Below are 24202 nucleotides of genomic sequence, written 5' to 3'. Positions count from 1 at the left end.
TCAAGTGTTGCTTGACATTTATTTTCTGAAATTAAGTAAGACAGTCATTTAAAAACAACCAAATTGCTCTGTCAGCCATGAAAGAATAACACACGAAACAGATAAATGTTTCTTGTGACTTGTTCTGGAACTAATGCATCTTCTAGCTGTGAGGCTTTTGAAAAGAAAAATCTGCGCTTGTAAAAAGGAGCACCTTCACTGAATTATGAAGGAAATGGACCATCTCGTCGGCTAATCAAGATTATCCTTTCCAATGGGTTCATAAGAGGATCCATATACGTAGTCAAAACCGCAATTTACCAAGAATGGACGGACCTAATGCAAAATAAAAGCTCTGTATGGCTCTTGATATCTTCTCCCTTGCAGGCAATATGAACTATTGTCACAAACAAATCATCCTGTGAATTTGCAGAAATGTTTCCTCAAAGGGAACCGGGCAAAAATAAAATATCCAAATATCAATTTTGATAAATGTCCAAATTTGCATTAAGTCCACATAATGCTGTTCAAAGTTCAAAGTATGTTTTATTATTAAAGTACATATATATCACCATGTACAAGCTTGAGGTCTATTTTCCTGCAGGCATACACAGCAAGTCTATAGAATAGTAACTATAACAGGATCCATGAAAGATCAACCGGAGTGCAGAAGACAACAAACTGTGCAAAATCCAAATATAAATACATAGCAATAAATAACAAAAACACGAGAACAAAGATAAAGCATCTTTAAAGTGAAATCATTGGTTGTGTGGTTATCTCCTTTTGTTCAACAGCCTGATGGTTGAGGGGTAGTAACCATTATTGAACCTGCCGGTGTGAGTCCTGAGGCTCTTGTGCCTTCTACCTGATGGCAGCAGCGAGAAAAGAGAAAAGAGTACATGTTTCAGGATACATTGCTGTATCTTTTCAGAGCCACAGCTAGGAAACAGGCCATTCAGCTCACTGGATCCATGCTGACCATCAATTATCCATCTCTATTAATATCACTCACTAACACTTGGTCTTTAGCCTTCAATATGTCAGTGATTCAAGTGCTTGTCTGAATACCATCTGGATACATAGTGAATTTACAATTCCAACCACCCACTGGGTGAAAATAAGTCTTACTCAGATCACCTCTAAACCTTTTCTCCCTTAACTTAAATCTGTGCCCTTTAGTACTGAATATTGTTCGAAAGCAGGGTTCCAAAACTGGGGCCCATGGCAAAAACAAAGGTTGGGAACCCCTGGACTAAAGGGTCAAATTGTCAATGTTCATCATAATTTAGTATACCTCAGTCAGATTCCTTCCCAGCCTTCTCTAATCTAATATCTCTTAATATCTAAAAGTTTGCCATTCTTGGCCTTGAATATACTCTGCATCTGAGCCAACCTCTTTTTGGTAGCGAATCCCAATTAATCCATCACCCTGTGGATCAGCAGTTCCCGACCATTTTTATGCCTTGCATCCCTATCATTAACCGAAGGGTCAGTGTACCCCAGGATGGAACCTCTCTAGATAAACATATTCTTTTCTCATTTCAGACACTGTAAATGCTGGTTTCTAGACAGCTCAGCAAGGGGAAACATCGTCCTATATCTAACCCGTCCAAGTCCCTGAAGAATTTTGTACATTTTAATTAAAATTTCTCTCATTCTTCATATCTCAAGGGAGCGTATGCTCAAACTGCTTAATCTCTCCTCATGCCACAAGCCTGCCATTCCAGGGAGCAAAATACTCACTGCTCTCCTCTATCATTGGTAGGTAGCCCAGTACAGATGAAATCATTTCCCTGATACAATCTTACTCAGGCCCTAAACATCCTGTAATGAAGATGAGTCTGCCATTAGTTTTTTTTAATCATCAGGGCCTACATAAAACCATAAGATATAGGAGCAGTGTCAGGCCATCCAGCCCATCAAGTTTGCTCTACCATTCCACCATGGCTGATTTATTACCCCTCTAATCCCCATTCTCCTCTCTTCTCTCTGTAACCTTTGACACCCTTACGAATCAAGAACATATCAAACTCTACTCTAAGTATACTCAGTAACTTGACCTCCACACCCATCTGTGGCAATGAACTCCACAGATTGAACACCCTCCAGTTAAAGAAATTCGTCTTCATCTCTGTTCTCAAGGGACGTCCGTGTATCGTGAGGCTGCGCCCTCTTGCGCTGGACTCACCCACTGTAGGGAACATCCTCTCCGTGTCCACTCTAGCTAGGGCTTTCAGCATTTGATAGGTTTTGATGAGATCCCCCTCATTCTTCTAAATTCCAGTGAGAAGAAGCCCAGAGTTATCAGATGCTCCAGGTCCATTAACCCTTTCATTCTCAGGATCATTCTTGTGAGCCTACTCTAGACCATCTCCAATGCCAGCTCATCCTTTCTTAGTTAAGGAGCTCAAAACTGTTCACAAACTTCCAGTGTTGTACTCCATCCAACATAGGTGGCTTTTCAATCGATTCAATGTTACCCTTCAAAGCAGCCCCATTAATCTTTCCCCCCATTTATTTTTTGTAACCCTCCCATCTCCCTTAAGTACCCATTATCTGCCCCCTTTTGTCTTATCACTCATCTATGCCCTTGGTAAATATTTGGTAGTCAATTAAGCTACCAACCAGCACATCTGTGGGACATGGGAGGAAATTGGATTCCCCAGGGGAGACTCACACAGTCAAAGGGAGAAGATGGAAACTCCATGCAGGCTCAGAGATCAGATGGAATCCAGTTTGCCGAAATGGTACTGCCCTAGTTCATGCACAGCGATACACAAAACCACAGCTTTCTCTAGATATTAATAACTTCTCACTGTTTGGAAAATAATCAGTGTTTTTATCAAAGTAGATCACCCTCATTTTCCTTGTTATATTCTATCTGCTCTGTCCTTGCCTTTTCACTTAACCTATCTATATTTTCCAAATCCTTTCTGCATCCTCCTTACAGTACACCCTGCCACCCAGCTCTGTAGTATCGATAGACCTGAATGTGATACACATGATTCCCTCAGCCAAACCATTGATATACATTTCAAACAGCTGGGACCCCTACAGGAATCCCCTTGGCAGTTCATTCTTCACAGCCCAACAATCTGAAAATGTCCCTTTTTATTTTTCACCCCTATTTTCTGTTCTTTAACCAATCCGAAAGCTACATCATTGTACTACCCTACGGTACCAAATGCTCTAATTTTGTTAACAAATATTGTGCCTTATCAAAATCTGAGAGCAGAAATACTATCAGTTGTGTCTATTTAGCTGACTAAATCTTATCCCTTTTGTCAAACAAGATTTCCCTTTCAGAGATTCATTTTGACCTGCCCAATCCTATCGTAGGTTGCCTGGTTCCACTTTCTTAATCAATTCTGGCTTGTTTGACTGTTGTCTCCTCCCTCCTTTCGTAAGTAATGGGGTTACAATCACAAATTTTGGAAACTATTCCAAAATCTATGTCATTTTGGAAGGTGACAACAGCTGTGTCCATTATCTCCTTCAGAGTCCTGAAATACTGCTCATTAATACTTCAGTGCATTTGAGGTGAAGTTTGGTAATTATGTGAAGAAGGAAATGAGCTCGTATTAATTATATTAATATTAATTATGTCTGGATAGCCTCCAACTTGATGGCATGAAAATTGATTTCCCCTTCTGGTAAAGATAATTCCTTCTCCCTCCCCTCTTCTTCTGTTCTCTACTGTGGCCTCTTAACTTTTCTCTCCTGCTTATAACCTCTTCCTTTCTCCTGCGATCCATTCTCCTCTCCTATCAGATTCCTTCCTCTCCAGACCTTTACCTTTCCTACTCACCTGGCTTCACCTATCACCTTCTAGCTATTCTCCTTCCTTTCCCCCACCCTCTTATACTGGCATCTTCCCCCTTTCTTTCTAGACCTGAAGAAGGGTCTTGGCCCGAAACATTGACATTGACATTCATTTCCATAGATGCTGCCTGACCTACTGAGTTCCTTCAGCATTTTGTGTGTGTTGCTCTGGATTTCCAGCATCTGCAAACTTGCTCGTATTTATATTAATGTTTGTTGTGAAAAAGATGGAATGAGGCACATGTCAAGTGTGAACACCAAAGGATGTAAAGGGCTGAATGGCATGTTTCTGTCCTGTGAATACAATTAGAAATAAAGTTTATAAAGAATATTAACTTGAGTCTCTCAACAATATTAAGAAACAAAGTTCTGTTTTGTTTTTGCTATAAAATGCCCATTTCTGATGTTCTCCATTTATTTCATTTCTATCAGAGATCTGAAGCCTGAAAACATATTGTTAGATGATTATGGTAAGTATTTCAAATTTTCACTAATAAGTAGTGCATAGTTTGGTGAATATAGATCCTTACGAAAATTTTAACAGCTTCAATAAATATTCCCTTCTTAACTCAGTTATCAGTTGTGTAAAAAAAATTGTCTCTGTGTGTAAATTAATTCATGTGAGGGACTCAGCACAAGATTATTATAGCCAATTTTCTCCTTGGCTGCAATTCTACTATGTTGTTGTAAAATGGGGCGGCACGCTGGCGCAGTGGTTAGCACAACACAGGCGACCCCGGTTCAATTCCAGTCACTGTCTGTAAGGAGTTTGTGATTAGGCTAGGGTTAAATTGGGGGACTGCTGTGGGGTGTGGTTCTAAGGGCCAGAAAGGCCTACTCCGTGCCATATCTCAATAAAATAAAATAAAAAATCATATTCAGTCACTTACTTTCAATTATTGATTTACCTTCAAATTCCATGCAGTTTCTATGTAAAACATTGCACAAATGAGCAATTCTGAGATGTGGGATTTACACCACCATGGAATACAACGATCTACTTATTAGGAAGTTTCATGAAAACCTTTTAAGACCATAAGTATAATTTTTACCAATGGAACAAGCTAAAGGAGGATAACCTGGAGTGATTTTAATAGCGTGGATATAATGCCATGGTACTGATGGAGGTGTCAGTAATTTAATACAATTCATTCTTAAACAAGAAAAGTGGATGAAATGAGAAAGGGAGGCACATAGAAACAACTTCAGAGGCATTAAATTAGACATTTGGAAAGCCATTCTCGTCAAAAGGTGATCAAATCAACAATTTCCATTTGAGAATGGATATTTAATGCAATCACATCCTTCCATGGCAAAATCCAAATTCATCTTTTTGTGACCCAACAAGTGAGAGGTCAGGTGTGTTACTGTTTCAGTAGCTGTTACCACATAACCATGAGGTGTCTAGGTAGCATGGCCATTAGTGTGACGCTGTTACAGCTTGGTGCATCAGAGTTTGGAGTTTAATTCTGGTGTCTTCTGCAAGAAAGTTTGTACGTTTTTCCCGCATCTGCGTGGATTTCTTCTGGGTGCTCCAGTTTCTTTTCACAGTCCAAAGACTTACCATTTGGTAGGTTAATTGCTGGTTGTAAATTGCCTGTAATTAGGCTAGAGTTAAATCAGGGGTTGCTGGGTAGTGCAGCTTGGTGGACTGGAAGGACTTGTTCTGTGCTGTATCTCTAAATTAAAAATAATTACACTATATAATGTTTCTATTTGGTATGTAACCATAAATGCTTTGATAAAAAACAAAATGTATTGAAAATTGGAGGAAGCTGCAGTATGGAGTACCTTTTTTCCTCAGTAGCCACAATTGGAATTCCAGTTATAAAACTATAAGCAATCTCAAAAGATATCCTGATTTCTGGGGCTGCCCTTTACTCAGCCTGCGTGCTGTTGCTAAAACAAATTCTAATGCACAGCTCCTCAGATATCAGGAGTATTTCTGTCACTGTAATTGTAAACTTATATAATTAAAAATACAATGCTGAGTACAATGCTGACCTGGCATGCTGTCTGTGTGGAGCTTCCATGGTTCCCTCGTACTGCTTTGCTTTCGCAACGTACTGAAAAATACAACTAGGCTAATCGGCTGCCATAAATTGTCCCCGGTGTAGGTTAATGGCAAAAACCAAATCAAAGGGGAATTGAGAGGAATGCGTGAGAGAGATTAAGTTATAGAAATGCTGGTCCTCCCCTGCTTACCAGCACTCAACATGTGACAGCCCGTACACACAAGTGGGCAGCTGGGGGACCCGCGGGATGATTTTTCCAGCTGCTAAGGACTGCAGGCATTTTTTTTTTCACCTGGGGATTTGGTTCACAGCTGTATTTATGGCTTGAAGACAGTTCAGGTTACAGACAGTGTATAGGAACTTGTATATTTATTTATTGAGATACAGTGCACAGTAGGCCTTCCCGTCCCTTCAAGAAACACCACCCAGCACCCCTGGATTTAACCCTAGCCTAATCAAATGACAATTTATAATGACCCATTAACCCACCAGCCGCAATGTCTTTGGACTGTGGGAAGAAACCGGACTACCTGGAGGAAACCCATGTATTCCAAGGGCAGGACATACAGACTCCTTACAGATGACGTTGAAATTGAACTCTGACACCCCGGGCTGTAATAGTGCTGTGCTAACTGCTACGTTACCATGGCACCCAACTGGACCCTGTTGTCACTTGGGGAGGACCTGCATAGAGCAGAAACGGGACTTGGACTGATGGGACTGCTCCTGAAGGAGCAAGCATGGTCTAAGTGGTCCCCTTGCCATTTAAAGCACGACTATAAGGTAAGATAAAACTGCAGACATTTCCTGAATGTAACATCTGTACAACATTTTATATGTGAAACATGTGGAATATGGATGTTAACCAAGTAATGTTATCCTAAGGCACTGCACTACATCCTTGCAACTGGAGGTGCTGTCTCTTTGCAGTTTGCATGTTGTGTGAGTGTGAGTTTCTACTGGGTGCTCTGGTTTCCTCCCATGTGCCAGGAGGTTAATTGGCAGCTATAGATTGTCCCTCTCTGTGGGTAAGCAACAAAAGAATCAAAGGAGAGTTGATTGGCTTAGGAGAGGGTAAAGTAGCAGAGCGATGGAGGAATAAGCAGAGTGGGAGTGGGGCCAATGACCCGGCCTTTAGCCAGCAGGGGTCGTGAACCAGATGGCCTCCTGTACTGCAGTAAATTAGGAATAAATCTCTTCCTCATGTCTGTATATCCTCTTTTCAAGTCTTTTTAGGAATGATTTATTTTGTATTAGGATAATGCAGTCAGTACATTAAGAACTAAGTTTCTTGCTTATAAGCCAGGTCAAATATGATTTCACAGAGGAATGGTAAATTGTTCATTGTGCTTTCTGGTTTAGCAGGTAGACCCAACTAAATTGAAGTAGTTTTCTTTCAAAATCTGCATAGTAGTAAACATGTTAGTTATTCCATTGAGAAGTTTATTTTAAGGATGCAAGCATATTATAGGGTGCCACAGTGGTTTAGTGGTTAACATGATGCTATTGGAGTTCAGAGTTCAATTCTGACACCATCTGTAAGGATTTTATACACCCTCCCCAATCATCACAAAAATCAACCCCTCCAGGGGCTCTGGTTTCCTCCCACAGTCCAAAGATGTATTGGTTAGTGAGTTAATTGGTCATTGTAAATTGTCCCGTGATTAGGCTAGGGTTAAATCAGTGGGTTGCTACGTGGAATGTCTCAAAGGGCCTATTCTGCACTGTATCTCAATAAATAAAATAAATCTATTTATTGGCTTTGAAAGTGCATGCTGTAAAGTGGTAATCAAATAAGTAACTCATTTATTTGTGTTCCTTTGTATGATGTTCTTGCAGGTCACATTAGGATATCTGATCTGGGTTTAGCTGTGAAAATTCCTGAAGGGGATACGATCCGTGGCAGGGTAGGAACAGTAGGATACATGGGTAAGGTCTTTCATTCAATTTGGACTATGTCAATTTTCCTTCTTTCCTTGTGTTGTCTTCCAAACTGGGCATTATCGTGTGATCTACACCATTGTACTGTGGATGCTGCCAGTTCACACTTTACTTGCATAGAATTGCATTTTTTTAAATAAAGGAAAATATATATATATGTAAAAAGAAAACTAAAGGGTAGAATCTAATACACTTTTCACTTGATGTTGAATTAAAGGACCATTAGAGATAGGAGCAAAATTAGGCAGTTTGGCCCTCGAGTCTACTGCATCATCTCATCATTCACTCTCCCCAATTCTCCTGCCTTCTCCTTGTAACCCTTCATGCCCTGACTACTCAAGAATCTATCAACCTCTGACTTAAATACACCCAATGACCTGGCCTCCGCAGATGCCTGTGGCAATGAATTCCACAGATTCAACACTCTCTGGCTAAAGAACTTCCTCCTCATCTTCATTCTGTTCTGAGGCGGTGTCCTCTGGTCTTCGACAACCTCTCCACATCCACTCTATCAAGCCCCTTCAGCACTCAATAGGTTTCAATGAGATCTCCCTTCATCCTTCCAAATTCCAGTGAGTACAGGCCCAGACCCATTAAATGCTCCTCTTATGGTAAGCATTACAATCCTGTAATCTTTTCCGTGAACCTCCTTTGAACCCTCTCCAATGACAGCACATCCTTTCTGAGAGAAGAGGCCTAAAACTGCTCACAGTACTCCAAGTGAGGCCTCGCCAGTGCATTGTGAGGCCTCAAGGTTCCTCCTCATCCCCATTCTAAAAGGACATCCTACTATCCTGAGACTGTGCCCTCTGGTCCCAGAACCTCCCACTATAGGAAACTATTTCAACTTGGGATGGCACGGACACGTAGCAGTTAGCGTATTGTCATTACAGCACCAGCGACCCGTGTTCATTTCTGCTGCTGTCTGTAAGGAGCTTACATGTTCTCCCATGAAATTGTGGGATTCCTGCGGATGCTCCAGTTTCCTTCTGCATCCCGGAGAGGTACGGGTTAGTAGGTTAATCAGTCATGTGGATGGAATTGGGCAGCACGGGTTTGTTGTGCCAGAAGGGCCTGTTAACGTGCTGTAAGCTAAATATAAGATACAAAAACATATGAATATGAATATAATTCCTGAGGATTTTGTTTTTATCTTTGTGGTTAGGTAATTTAAATATTCAGATGGTATTTTACATTGGTAATTACTGGCAGGTGTTTACAAAGATGGATGCAAAATTGGTTTCCTGCTGTTTGATTTTGATTAGCTTCCCTCTGCGTTAATTACAATCTGTACTAACCTTAACGCATAGTAAATATGAGTCATCAAGGAATCTGGTGCCATATGGTTCAAATGATGGAAAAACTTTCCCTCCTGAGTATAAATTCTGTATGAAAAAGTAACTTAAAACTCTGTTTCCTTATCCCAGCAAATAGTTGGCAGTCTTTTACACGAGACACATGTGCAGTGGGCTGCCGCATCCAAGAATGCATTGCAATGAATGAAGTAACTCTGTTAGGTGCAGGTAGCAACCACGGTGTTGTGGCGGTTCGCACAACACTCCGGGAGTCAAGAGTTCAGAGTTCAACCCTAGCATCCTCTGTAAGGACATCTCCATGCGTCCTTCCTGTGGGATGTGTGTGTTTTCCCCAGTTTCCTTCCACAGTCCAAAGAGGTAGATAAATTATCCCGTGATTAGATTAGGGTTAAATCTGGGGTTGCCGGCTGAAAGGGCTTATTCTGCACGATATCTCTGAACAAGGTAAATAAGATATAATATAATTACTCTATTGCCATGGCTTGATACATTTATATCATTGCTCATCACCTGATGCACTAAATAATTTTTAGATTTTAACTGCTGTAAAAACAAGTAATTTTATTAAGATTAGCATCAAAGCACAGTTCCTTGAGTTCTTAAGCAATGCATTAGCTGGTCTCTTTATATTTTCAGTTTATTTTTCATTCAGATCAGTTTAGTTATGATCTGAAATAATTAAAAAAGATCACTGCAATAAATCATCTGCTTACCTGCTCCCTTTAAAATGAGTATCACAATAATGCTTCTTGTAAAACACTTCCAACGCATCACCGAAACCAGCCTGCTCGCCAACAAGGACATATATACTGAAAGGCGCCAGAAAAGGCCCAGTAACATCATAAACAAGAGAAAATCTGCAGATGCTTGAAATCTAGGCAACACACACAAAATGCTGGAGGAAATCAGCAAGCCAGGCAGCATCTATGGAAAAGTTGACGTTTCAGGCCAAAACCCTTCAGTCCTGCTTGAAGGGTCTCGGCCCGAAACGCTGACTGTTTACTCTTTCCCACAGATGCTGCCTGGCCTGCTGAGTTCCTGAAGCATTTTGTGTATGTTGCCCAGTAACATCATGAAGTATCCCACCTACCTTGCTCATGGACTGATTGACCCAGTCTTATCAAAGAGGCTACGTAGCATCCACACCAGGACCTCCAGATTCAAAAGCAGTTCATTGATCAGCACATTGCAGTCACCTGCTGTTGTCCTGTTCTGCTAAAACAAACACCTCATGTCATTCAAGACATAAAAATAAAATGTTTCTATGATCCTATCTGTAATCGTCATTTGGTCCAGAGTGGCATTTGTTACAAATCCACTGTGCCTTTTCATAAAGTTCCTCTGCCAAGCTGAATAACAGGCTGTTAACTTCTGTAGTAGGTTAAACTCTCCATCAAAAGCCCTCAAACTGAAGCTGACAATAAATCACTTGTTTCAGATCAAAAGCAGTTACCTTCCCCAAACAGTAAGAATGATCAACACCTAGAACCACTAACCCACCCCTCCAGATCCCTCACCACCACTACCTTATCATTCCTTGACCTTGTGTACAGACACTCCTCTGCCTAGCATCACGTTATGGACATACAAGCTATCTATCGAAGCTATCTTACTTATTTATATTTATTGTGTTCTTTATCATACTGTGTTTGTTTTTGTGCTACATTGGATCTGGAGTAAGAATTCATTCTCCTTCGCACTTGTGTATTGGAAATGACATTAAAAGATCTGGGATCTTGAGTATTAACGACACAGAATCATCCGACACAGAAACAGGCCCTTCAGCTCACCTTGTCTATAATGACTATCCAGTACCAATCCCATTTACCAGCATTCATTCTGTAGCCTTCCATCTCTTGTTAGGTAAAACGCTTGTGCAAATATTGCCTAAGTATGAGTGTACCTCCAGTGGCCGCAGGTGGGGACGTCGTAAGCGGTATGCAAGGAAGCGGAAGCGAGGCAAGCAGGCAGGAGTCCGTGCCAGGAAAAAAGCAAGCCCTAGTCAGCCGGCTCTCCCGTCCATTCTGCTCTCCAATCGACATTAAATTGGACTACATCCGACTCCAATGAAATACTCGGCGGGAGTACAGAAATGGACAGAATCCCGGACGCCACCATTCAGCTGTTTATTTATGTATCAGCTTTTCCCCCCAAGCCATCGGACTACCAACCTACTGCCCCCTGATGTGCCTATTGTCCTGTTTATTATTTATTGTAATACCTGCACTGTTTCGTGCACTTTATGCAGTCCTGGGTAGGTCTGTAGTCTAGTGTAGTTTTTGTGTTGTTTTACGTAGTTCAGTATAGTTTTTGTATTGTTTCATGTAGCACCATGGTCCTGAAAAACATTGTCTCATTTTTACGGTGTACTGTACCAGCAGTTATGGTCAAAATGACAATAAAAAGTAACTTGATTTGGTCTGCCTCCCACCTTCCTGTCAGGCAGCACATTCCAGGTTCCATCTAGATTCTGGGTGAAAAATACCATCCTCAGGTCCCTCTGAAACTCTTAAACTTAAAGACACCTTTACTTTGAGGAGGAATCTCCTTCTGCCTAAGCCCCTCATAATTCTGTCAAGTCTTCCCTTAGTCGCCTGTACTCCAAGGAAAGCAAACCCATCCAATCCCTAGCAACACCCTGAAAAATACTCACCACTTTGCAGTGTACTTGTGTCCTTCCTACAGGTGGTAGCCAGAACTGTGCACAGTACTCTAGCTGCAGCCAGACTAAAGCTTTATAAAGTTCTACCATAATCTCCAAGATTTTGCAATCTATATTCTGGCTGATGAAGGCAAGCATTCCTTTTATGGAATTCTTCACGCCGATTCATCTTGTTCCCTGTAGAATTATCGGTACTTCAGGAAAATGAGGCAAACTCTCAGCCTTATCTGAGAGTAAATATATTTATTTGTTGAAATTCTTTTCATGTACAGTAGTTGGATTGCAAATCAATTTTACAAGAGTTTGAATTAGTTTGTAGTAAACTGCAAGGTTCAGCTGCAGTCCAAGGACTCAGCTACATTCCAAGCAGAGTTAGAGAAATCGAGAGCTGTGGATAGTGAACTTGGATGTACTCATACAACTTGAATTCATTGCATTGAAGTGAGGCCCTCCACTGTTCGGGGGTGACCATGGATGTTGTCTCCCAGCTGTCTGCATGATACACAGGCCAGGGCAGTACGATATGGAGAGTAAGCTGTTATCCGTGCAGCAGGCTCCCTCTCCCCACGCAGTAAGGAATCCAAAGGAACGGCAGACACCAGCAGCATCGCAGGAGTTGCCAGTCAGTGTAGAATTTAACATAGGACTTCCCTGGGGAATCCATCTCCATACTTGTCCTTGGGGGTTTACCGTCAAAGCCTTCCCCATGAGTGGGTACAGCCACAAAGCAGCAGAAGTTTGAGATCAAAGTTTTCCTTCTCCACACTGATATTATTGCTGGCCAAAAGCATCCCATAAATGAATTCAAAGTAATCACCACATTGGTGAATGCATCACCCCACAGAATTACAGATAGAATGGTGTGAAAATTAAGAAAGGTAACAAAATAGTAGAAACGATTCTACTGGGCTTAGCAGCCAAGCCACACATGAAGGTCAGAAGCTGGACTTAGTTATCGGAGGCCACTTAAGACGCACACCTTTGGCAACGTTTAGTAGGTAGTGGGAGTTTGTCCACCACCCCCCCCCCCCGGGCTATAATAACCTTAAGGAACCAGCAATGAAATACTCATTGTCAAAGTTCAAATGACATTTCACAGTTTATATTGACGTACACTGCTCCAAATCATCTTGTGGATCACCTCCTCAAGTTTTAGGGAATTAAAATTGGAGCTAAGAAATATTTATTGTTTCTCTTAGAGCTAAACAGTAGTTCTCAAAGTGACAGGGGCCTCACGAGGTCTGTACACACCAGCTGTGTGGTGAAAAGGCACAGCAGCGGTTCTTTCACCTCAGACGGTTGAGGAAGTTTGATATGGGCCCCCATATCCTAAGAACTTTCTACAGGGGAACAATTGAGAGCATTCTGACTGGCTGCATCCCTGCCTGGTATGGTAACTGTACCTCCTGTAATCGCAGGACTCTGCAGAGAGTGGTGCAGACAGCCCAGCCCATCTGTAGTTGTGAACTTCCCATGATTCAGGATGTTTACAAGGACAGGTGTGTTTAAAAAAAGGCCCATAGGATCACTGGGGACCCAAGCTGCCCCAACCACAATCTATTCCAGCTGCTACCATCCGGGAAGCGGTACCGCAGTGTAAAAGCCAGGACCAGCAGGGTCCGGGGCAGCTTCTTCCACGAGGCCATCAGACTGATGAACTCACGCTGATCTGAGTGTACTCTATACTACACTGACTGTTCTATTTATTATAAATTATTATAAATTACTATGATTGCACATTGCACTTTTGGATGGAGACATAACGTAAAGATTTTTACTCCTCATGTATGTGAAGGATGTAAGAAATAGTCCATTCAATTCAATTCAATTCAAAACTGGAGTAAAAGGAAAACCAGATACCTGTACCATGGATGTTAGAAACTTGAAATGCAACAGATAAGGCTGGAAGTATTCGATAATCAAACAGGATCTTCAAAGGAAGGTTTCCTTCTTGAACTGTTATCTTGTTTCATTATAATACTCCAAAAGTGTATTTATAAAATCTTTAGGTAACTGCAGCATGGGTATTTGTTTCAGAACCCCAACATTGCTTCAGATTTCTGCTTTACAGTTTTGTCAATCATTACGGGTACAAATCCAGGCATTTGGTTGCTTTTTTCAGTTTGTATATTGGTTGAGTCAATCTGATTTTGTTTAAGGAAAAGAATTTGAATTTGCTGACTGAGTTCTGCTTTTAATTTGGGAGTTCTGTTTTCCAGCACCAGAAGTACTAAATAATCGTCGATACACATTAAGCCCTGACCTCTGGGGTCTGGGGTGCTTAATCTTTGAAATGATTGCTGGACAGTCTCCATTTAGAGGTCGGAAAGAAAAAGTCAAAAGGGAGGAGGTAGACAGACGAGTGTTGGAAACAGAGGAAACTTACACAGACAAGTTCTCTGAGGAGGCAAAGTCTATTTGCAAGATGGTAAGTGTTATGTTTTGTAACTTCATAACATTAAGCCAATTCAAAGGAAGACATAAGAGTCCAAAATGCATACTTTAAGCGAGGCATGCATATCACGTGCAGTGTGATGATGTATGTGATTCACATATTTATACATATAACCTGTAATGAATTATTTAGACGAACAAGAATGCTTAATCAACCAATACACATGCAAGATTACTTAAGTATTATTGAAATATGGAATGCACCACAGTAAGCTCCTTTAAGTAATATTCTAATTCCTTAATGATCAGTCAACCCTTTTCTTCAGGGCATCTAGACATCCTGAGAAAAGTTTGTGTTTAAATGGATTATATTTGTTCAGCTTGTAGTTAGGAAATTACAATTTTAAGCACAATGCCAAGGATATAGCAGTGTTTATTAGGCAGTGATGTTTGTGAACACAGTGTAAAGGATTATAAGAACAGGGCTATACTCTGACTAGAAACACAGGGAACTCCTGGAGAAGGAACAACACAGAAACAGGCCATTCGGCCCTACTGGTCCTTTTGGGTGTTTATGCTCGATTCATGCCTTCCAAAGTCTTTCTGCACCTAAATGTACCAGCACAACATTCTATTCCTTCTTCCTTAAGTGGAACACACACACAGACTGCTGAAGAAAGTGAGCAGGTCAGGCAGCATCCATGGAGAGGAATAAACAGTTGACATTTCAGGCTGAGATCCTTCCACAGGACTAGAAACAAAAGGGGTAAGAAGCCAAACTAAGAAGGTGGGTGGAGGGAAAGAAAATGGAGCTGGAAAGTGACCTAGTGAAGCCAGGTGAGGAAGATGGTAGGTGGGTGGGGAAAGGGCTGAAGAAGAACAACTTGGGCAGGAGAGGAGAGTGGACCATGGGAGAAAGAGAAGGAGGTGGGGCACCAGAGGGAGATGATAGGCAGGGGAGGAAAAGAGAAGGGATAAGAGGGGAGTCAGAACAGGGAATCAAAAAAGGAGGAGGAGGTGGGGGAGAAATACTGGAAATTGGAGAAATCAATATTCATACCATCAGATTGGAAGCTACCCAAACGGAAAATGAGGTGAGGTGTTGCTTCTCTGACCCGAGAGTGACCTCAACATGGCAGTAGAGGAGGTCACGGTCCAACATATTGTAATGGAAATGGAGAGTGGAATTAAAATAGTTGGCCACCGAGAAATCCTCCTTATTATGGACGTAGCCAAGGTGCTCCCTTAAATGTATCTGAACTATTCACTTCAATCACTCCTGTTGTAGGGAGTTCCATATTCTTACTTTGCTTTGGGTAACGAGGATTTTTTTTTTTGATTTGCTGTTTCTCAAAGCCTTTCCTAATTTTTAGTAATCAGTGCATATGTTCTCCACGATCCCTTTGATAACTCTAGAACTCGGGAATGTAGCCTCGATATAGGTGCTTAATCATGAAAAGCTATGATGAGGAAGAATGTCTTCTCTCATGTGGTTACATAGTTTGTGCATCATGTCTCAGAGGGACGCTGCAAAGATCACTAAATTGGTTCCAAAGATGGCAGATTTAAAGTTTGAGCAGATTAGACCTGCATTCTTGAAGTTCAGAAAAAATAGATGAAATCTCATTGAAAATTACAAACTTCTTGCAAGGTCTTAAGCAGGTTAGTTGCAATGAGAATCTTTCCCCTGACTGAGGAATTTGGAACCATGAGTTGTGAATAAGGGGTAAACCTTTTAGAACTGAGGTGAGGAGAAATTCCTTTACACAGAGGATGGTGAACCTTTGAAATTACTATGGAGGATTAAGGAGATTGTAATTGAGTTGTTTTGATGCAGAGATCAATAGATTTCTGGATATTAAAGGTATTGAAGGGTCTGGGAATTGTGCAGGAAATGGGTGGTTGAGTTAGATCAGCCACAGTCTTGTGAAGTGGCAGAGCAGGTTCCAAGTCTCAGGTAAATTTTTGCTCCTATTTCATACATTCTGTTTCTATGTTTGGCTGCCTCCATGCCAGAGGTTGTGAGTGTTGTCATTGGATATGACAAGATTACTGGGAAATCAGGCAAGGAAATGGAATTGGGCCGAAGATTGAATCATTCATGGCCAGGCTTCATAGGAGGAATGACCTCTTGTTGCTCTAATTTTGGTTCAAGACCTCTGCATCAATTGGAATTTAAGCTGAACCATCTTTGCATTAGGTGCATTATCATATTTTTCAGAATAATCTAGCAATACTGACTTTCAGACTAAAGACTGGTGATTAATAGGCATAGGGATCTTTGAGCAACTGGTAATATATAAGTAGCATAACGAAAAGCAGCTCTTTCTTCCCACTTGTATAGATCCCACTTCAGAAAAGACAGAACAAATTGTGAATGGGAACTGGCATGAACTGTGACAACAAAACATAAACAGGAAACATAGAAGGAATAACATTTTCATTCATAAACATGACATAATTGGAATTCTGTATTACAGAGAACTTTGCTTGTTGCAATTACCTTGATTTCAGGAAGGAGGTACAGAAGCCTGAAGGCACACACTCCATGATTCAGGAACAGCTTCTTCCCCTCTGCCTTCAGATCTCTGAATGGACATTGAACCCATGAACACAACCTCACTACTTTTTTCTCTCTCTTTTTGCACTACTTACTTAATTTAACTTTTTCAAATATATATATATTTACCATAATTTACAGTTTTTTTTCATTTTTATGTATTGCATTGTACTGCTGCCGCATAACAACAAATTTCAGGGCATATGCTGGTGATATTAAACCTGATTCTGATTCTAATTCAGTACTTTATGCCAAAGCTGACTGCGCCTTCAATGTGTCAGAACTCTCAGGTGTGTAGTAGGAACTAATGTGAGATGATTCACACAAATGTATGCAACTCATTTTACATTTTTGGATAAATCATTTTACATTTTTGGAAGAATTTAGTGCTTGATTGTAAATGACAGGTACACAACTGTGAATATGTTAATATTTTTCTTCTGTGTAAAAAACTGGTAGTTAAAGATTCAGTGAAGCTGTGCAGATGTAAAATCACTGATTGTTTCCTCAATAGTTGCTTACCAAAGACCCCAAGCAAAGATTAGGCTGTACAGGAGGTGGTGCTTCAGATGTGAAGAAAAATCCATTCTTCAGGAATATCAACTTCAAACGATTAGAAGCAGGCATCATGGAGCCTCCATTTGTACCTGATGTAAGTAGCGACACATTGCTTGAAGGGTTATTTTACAAATACATTGAACAAGGTGCCTCAGACTTTGCTGGTGAACATGCAGATCACTGGCATTTACCAAATCAAAGAGTTCCCTGGGCATTTCACTCCACACTGTATCTCACAGTGATTTCTGAACTCCCGGTTCCTGCCCAGGCTCTAGATGGTGAAGATTTGGTGGCATGGTAGTGTAATGGTCAGAGTAATGCTATTACAGCTCCCGTGACCTTGGCTCAATTCTGCTGCAATCTAAGGGGTTTGTGACCGCACATTCCAAAGGCATACGGGTTAGTAGGTTATCAGTCACAAGAATGTAATTGGACGGCGTAGACTCGACGGCCAGAGGGCCTAATGCTGTGCTGTATATCTAAAAAATAAAGAACTTTGGAAGGGGAACTGTTGTTCAAAGCAAACTATTTTTAAGTTAGCATAATGTTTTAAACTCTTTATAAGTGCTTTTGCTTCTTTGTATCTGTTTTTGAGTTAATTAATTTTAAGGCTTTTAACAGCTTATTAGATACTTTAAAACTGCCACAGTTTTGACAGCTGTTTAGCTTTTCTCTCAGAGGTATTTCCAGGATGGTACTGTTTTCTATTTAACAGACGTAACATGCTGGAATCATATTTCAGCTCAACCCTATATCCATTTCCTCTTTAGCCTTCATTATGGATCATTATTTAGTACAGCCCCACCATTTTCAGCATATACATGAGCTCAGTCAGTGCAGTTTCATTAGCAGTAATCCAAACAACACCTCATAAAACCACAAGATTTTCAAACTGGATTGCTGTAAGTTCCTGTAATGCCCACTGATGTAATGCCTAATTCAGTGCAATTTAGTACGCATAGAAGTTTTCTTCTAGTGCAAGGGAAAACTATTAGAAGCCAAATGCAGCTGCTTTGGGGAATTGTGCTATGGCCATTCTGAAAGGGAAGTGATTAAGTATTTATATTCATAAATCATAACTTGTTGGCTTTTTTACAGAGCACAATGCAATATTGTTCTTAAATTCTCTCTCCATTTGGATCCTGTTGTACAAAGAAATCTATCCTTCAGACTGCCTTCAGCTATATTAAGGTTTTAGCAGAACATGCCACAGCCGATTGTTTTAAATTATACATTCATTGGCTGCAACACTGTGGAATCCAGCAATTTCTCTTTTCCTTCACTGAAATTATATTGCTATACTTCAGCATTAATCTTGGCGAAAATAGGAACAGCTTCTTCCCCTCTGCCATCAGATTTCTGAATGGACATTGAACCTACGAACACTACCTCACTACTTTTCCCTCTCTCTTTTTGCACCACTTGTTTAATTTAACTTTTTAATATTTATATATACACTGTAAATTATAGTTTTTTTACTTTGTGTTGCGGCTTACAACAAATTTCACGACATAGGCCAGTGACAATTAAACCTGATTCTGATTCTGAAAAAACATCGGAAGTGCTTCCTCAGTTTGCAAACACACTGAAGTCTGACATTGACTCTGTTTTGTGGCAATGGTGGCAGATCTGATGATATTTGTTGCTCTTCCAACAGCCACGAGCTGTCTACTGCAAAGATGTGCTGGATATTGAACAGTTCTCCACTGTGAAGGGGGTGAACCTCGACCAGACGGATGATGATTTCTACTCAAAGTTTGCGACTGGCTGTGTTTCTATTCCCTGGCAAAATGAGGTGAGCTGAAGACCATTTCCTTTTGAATTTGGAAAACACATGACAGCTTTTCTTTCATCATGTCAGTCACTCACAGGTGCAGTGTTATGAAGATAAATGAAAAGCCTATAATAGCCTCTATTCAGAATAAAATATAGAATCAACCACCCTGTCTAAAATCTATACTGTAAAAGCCAGTTGATTAAGGCTGACTTACTTACTGCCCATTACACCGCTGGTATTAAGGACAGCAGTGAAGGTCCTCCATCTCTGTCTGTATAAAAGGATTCTTCATTGCTGTTTCCATAACAATTGTTTTTTGACCAGTCAGGGGTGTTAGGCCTGAGCTAACAGTCCTCAAAGCTGGAGGACCGGTGGACCACTCTTACCCTTTGACCTGTTTGACATGGTGACCCTACTAAGAGCCAAAGCACAAGGCCCTGACTCCAGCCAATATGGCTCTCCGGTTTATTGAGGCACACAAGCCTCCAAGCCCTGCTGTTGTGGTCCTCCTGGAAGTGATTAAAGCTGAAACATGGTTGAATTCTGCAGCTGGATATGTAACAATCATGACTTTTAGGCTCATAGAGCACAGATGCAGGATCTTTGCTCCAGTCTGTCCATTCCAACCAAGATTCCCACCTAACCTACTACCATTTGGCCCGCTTGGCCCATACCCCTCAAAAGCTTTTCTAACCATGTATCTGTCTAAGTACCTTTTATGTGTTAACATACCAGTTCTGGCAGTGGATTCCATCATTAGAGATTAATTAAGTGGTCAATCTGTGGAGGCCAAGTCATTGGGTATATTTAAGGCAGAGGCTGATAGATTCTTGATTAGTCAGGCATGCTTTTATGCATGAAGCTGCTGCCACGTGATTAGTTGATTAGATATTTGCATTAATGAGCTGGTGTACAGATGTACCCAATAAAGTGGTCACTGAGTGTATTTGTCTAAAATCTAACAATCTATGATATATTGCATTCACACTCCTGGTCAGTTAAATTTCTGCCTATTCCATGCACTATAGCTTATCCCACTTCGCTTCACAATGGTATTTCTCTTGTCTCCAAGTGATGTCATCCAACTCCAAAGCTTTGAGTATCAACAGTGTAGGTTAACCCTTGTGAAAACTGCAGAACTGGAGGGTGATGTATTAATAAGAGGTTCTGCCTCATCTCTCAGTTGAATGTGAAAGAAATATTGTTTTTGTATTTAGAAATACACACAGAACAACTTACAATGACCAATTAATCTACTAACTGATGCATCTTCAGACCATGGGAGGAAACCGGAGGACCTGGGAAAAGCCCTTGCATTCCACAGGAAGGACATACAGACTCCTTACAGATGATGGCTTGGTTGGGTAGTGGTTAGCACTATGCTTTGCAGTAACAGTGTCCCAGGTTCAATTCCCACTGCTGCCTGTAAGGAGTTTGTACGTTCATCCCGTAACTGCGTGGGTTTCCTCCCACAGTCCAAAGACCTACCAGTTGGTAGGTTAATTGGTCATTGTAAAACGTCCCATGATTAGACTAGGGTTAAATCAGTAGTTACTGGGGGGTGCGGCTTGAAGGGCCGCAAGGGCCTATTCTGCGCTGTCTCTCAATAAATAAGCAATAAATGTCGTAATTGAACTCCAAATCTGACGCCATGAGCTATAATTGCATCACGCTAACCACCTTGCTACTGTAGTGCCCACAGTGAAGAAGAGCAGAGGGATCACCCCTAACATTCAGGGTATTAGTGAGGCAGCATTTCACTTATCTGGTTATTATCAGTTCACCTCATAAGAACCTGCACCAAGATCAATCTAACTCTTCCCTCCCACATAGCCCTCCATTTTTCTGTCATCCATGTGCCTATCTAAGAGTCTCTTAAATATCCCCAATGTATCTGGCAGGGTGTTCCATGCACCCACCACTGATATCCTCCTATTCTTTTCCAATCATCTTAAAATTATAGGAACATAAGAAATAGGAGCAGGAGTCGGCCATCTGGCCCATCGAGCCTGTTCCGCCATTCAATAAGGTCATGTCTGATCTGGCCATGGACTCACCTCCACCTACCTGCCGTTTCCTTCAGTGACCACATTTTATAATTACTTCCTTGGTTGCAGAGCACTTTACAAGATTCTGAAATATGCTCTCCAAGTGAAAATTGGCCTTTTTTCCCCCTATTTGTTGCCCTTGTGTTAGATGAAGTAGAATTAATGTAGTTTAATCTATTATGTTGTTCTTTGAGGCTTCCTCCTGTCAGTTAGAGTCAATATTGTAGCATCATCATCATCATTATTATGTGCCATGTTGTATGACGTGGGCAATCATGATCTTTCCATGACCATGATAGTTCTTGGCAATTGTTTCTACAGAAGTGGTTTTTCCATTGCCTTCTTCTGGGCAGTGTCTTTACAAGACAGGTGACCCTATCCATTATCAATACTCTTCAGAGATTGTCTGCCTGCTGTCAGTGGTCACATCACCAGGACTTGTGATATGGACCAGCTGCTCATACGACCATCCACCACCTGCTCCCGTGGCTTCATTTGACCCTGATTGAGGGGCTAAGCAGGAGCTACATCTTGCCCAAGGATGACCTGCTGATGAGCGGAGGGAAGGAATGCCTTACACCTCCTTTGGTGGGGATGTATCTCCACCCCACCATCAGTATAGCAGTGCTTAAAAGATTTAGCATTGTTGTGGTATATTGGAAATGCTTTCTCAAATAAACTTGCATACTCCTGACCTTCTGCCCAAACCAGCACCCCCTTCTCTTCTCTCACACCGCCATCTGTAATGTCATCACTAATCACTACAATTTCACGTAGTTATCCCCCTTCCTACCCAGCTCTCCATACCCAGACAGAGTAACACTTACTTATTGCCCACGACACTGCTGGTGTTACTGCCCGTGACACAGCTGCAGTGAAGGTCCTCCAACTCTGTCTGTATAGAAGGATTCTTCATTGCTGTTTCCATAACAATAGGTTTTTTTGACCAGTCAGGGGTGTTAACCCTGAGGTGAATCCCCAACTCTTGAGGACCGGTGGACTCTCTTAGTCTGGCCTCTACCCTTTGACCTGTTGGGCATGAGTGACCCTACCAAGAGCCAAAGCACAAGGCCAACAAAGCTCTCTGGGTCTTTGAGGCAAGCAAGCCTCCAAACCCGATGACAAGGTTGTGGTCCTCTTGGAGGAGACTTAGTAATGTATCAGAATTAACTTGGTATAGACCATAAGACCATAAGATATAGGAGTAGAAGCAGGCCATTCAGCCCATCAAGTCTGCTCCGCCGTTCAATCATGGCTGATCCAATTCTTCCAGTCATCCCCACCCCCCTGCTTTCTCCCCATACCCTTTGATGTCCTGGCTAATCAAGAACTTATTTATCCCTGCCTTAAATGCACCCAATGACTTGACCTCCACAGCTGCTTATGCCAACAAATTCCACAGATTTACCACCCTCTGACTAAAGTAATTTCTCTGCATCTCTGTTCTAAATGGGCATCCTTCAATCCTGAAGTCCTGCCCTCTTGTCTTAGACTCCCCTAGCATAGGAAATAACTTTGCCATATCTAATCTGTTCAGGCCTTTTAACGTTCAGAATGTTTCTATGAGATCCCCGCCTCATTCTCCTGAACTCCAGTGAATACAGTACAAGAGCCACCAGACATTCCTCGAATGGTAACCCTTTCATTCCTGGAATCATTCTCGTGAATCTTCTCTGAGCCCTCTCCAGTATCAGTATATCCTTCCTAAAATAAGGAGCCCAAATCTGCACACAATACTCCAAGTGTGGTCTCACGAGTGCCTTATAGAGCCTCAACATCACATCCCTGCTCTTATATTCTATACCTCTAGAAATGAATGCCAACATTGCATTCGCCTTCTTCACAACCGACTCAACCTGCAGGTTAACCTTTAGTGTATCTTGCACAAGGACTCCCAAGTCCCTTTGCATCTCAGCAGTTTGATTTCTCTCTCCATCTATATAATAGTCTGCCCGTTTATTTCTTCCACCAAAGTGTACAACCATACACTTTCCAACATTGTATTTCATTTGCCACTTCTTTGCCCGTTCCCCTAAACTATCTAAGTCTCTCTGCAGGTTCTCTGTTTACTCAACACTACCTGCTCCTATCTTTGTATCATTGGCAAATTTAGCCACAATGCCTTTAATCACATCGTCCAAATCATTGACATACATTGTAAAAAGCAGCAATCCGAGCACCGACCCCAAATAGAGGTCCACGTGGAAGGATGGTCTCTTTCCTGTCTATGCCAGAGTTGAAATGTGAATCTGAAATCTGATACAACCAGCTTCCCTTCCATGGACTCTGTCTACCCATCTCACTGCCTCATTAAGGTAGTCTATGTTATCAAAGCCCCCTCCCACCCTGGACATTTTATTTCTCACCCTTCTCATCAGGTGGGGGGAGGGAGAACATTGACTCAGACCATGAGAGGCCTGCGTCGGGCATTTTCATGCCTTACAAGGTGCAGATGGGAATTCTGTGTGGGGTGCCACTCCTCGCACAGACACTAGAGCAATGTATGATTAAGTTCTTGCTCAAGGACACAAACAGGCTGCCACAGCTGAGGCTCGAAATAATGACCTTCAGATCACTAGACGAACGCCTTAACCACTTGGCCACGTGCCCACGTTCATCAGGTAGAAGGTACAAAAACCTGAAAGCACATAGCACCAGGCTCATAGGTAGCTTCTATCCTACTGTTATGGGATTGAATGGATCTCTTGTACAATCAGATGGGACTCCTGACCTCACAATCTACCTTGTCAGGGGCTTGCACCTCATTGTCTGCTCGCACTGCGTTATCTCTGCAACTTTGAGAACATATTATGCATCTTTTCCCCTGTACTACTCGATATACTGATATGATGCAATGATCTGTGTGAATGGCATGCAAAACAAAGTAGTACATTAACACAGATCCTGGAAATCCAGAGCAATCTACTAAATACTGGAGGTCAGGTATTATCTATGGATATGAGTGATCAGTCAAGGTTTCAGGCCAAGACCCTTCTTCGGAACTGGAAAGGAAGGAGGAAAACACCAGAATGAAAAAGTGGGGTTGGGAGGGGTTAGTGGTGGGGAAGGAGAACTAGCTGGAAGGTGATAGGTGAAGCCAGGTGGGTGGGAACCGGAGAAGAAGGAA

The 24202-nt window shown here is 41.6% G+C and overlaps 1 protein-coding gene across 1 annotated transcript in view; it reads left to right on the top strand.

The window, feature by feature from the left end:
- LOC140185813 (G protein-coupled receptor kinase 5-like) overlaps positions 1 to 24202 on the top strand; it is a 331545-nt gene that overhangs the window by 291036 nt on the left and 16307 nt on the right. The window contains exons 10-14 of the mRNA XM_072239529.1: positions 4237 to 4274; positions 7659 to 7748; positions 13958 to 14166; positions 17207 to 17344; positions 18908 to 19045. Of these exons, the coding sequence (XP_072095630.1) occupies positions 4237 to 4274; positions 7659 to 7748; positions 13958 to 14166; positions 17207 to 17344; positions 18908 to 19045 (613 nt within the window). The remainder of the gene's footprint in view (positions 1 to 4236; positions 4275 to 7658; positions 7749 to 13957; positions 14167 to 17206; positions 17345 to 18907; positions 19046 to 24202) is intronic.

Source organism: Mobula birostris, chromosome 21, assembly GCF_030028105.1.
Source record: "Mobula birostris isolate sMobBir1 chromosome 21, sMobBir1.hap1, whole genome shotgun sequence".
NCBI classification, from domain to species: Eukaryota; Metazoa; Chordata; class Chondrichthyes; order Myliobatiformes; family Myliobatidae; genus Mobula; species Mobula birostris.
This window is presented reverse-complemented; position numbering and strand designations above follow the sequence as displayed.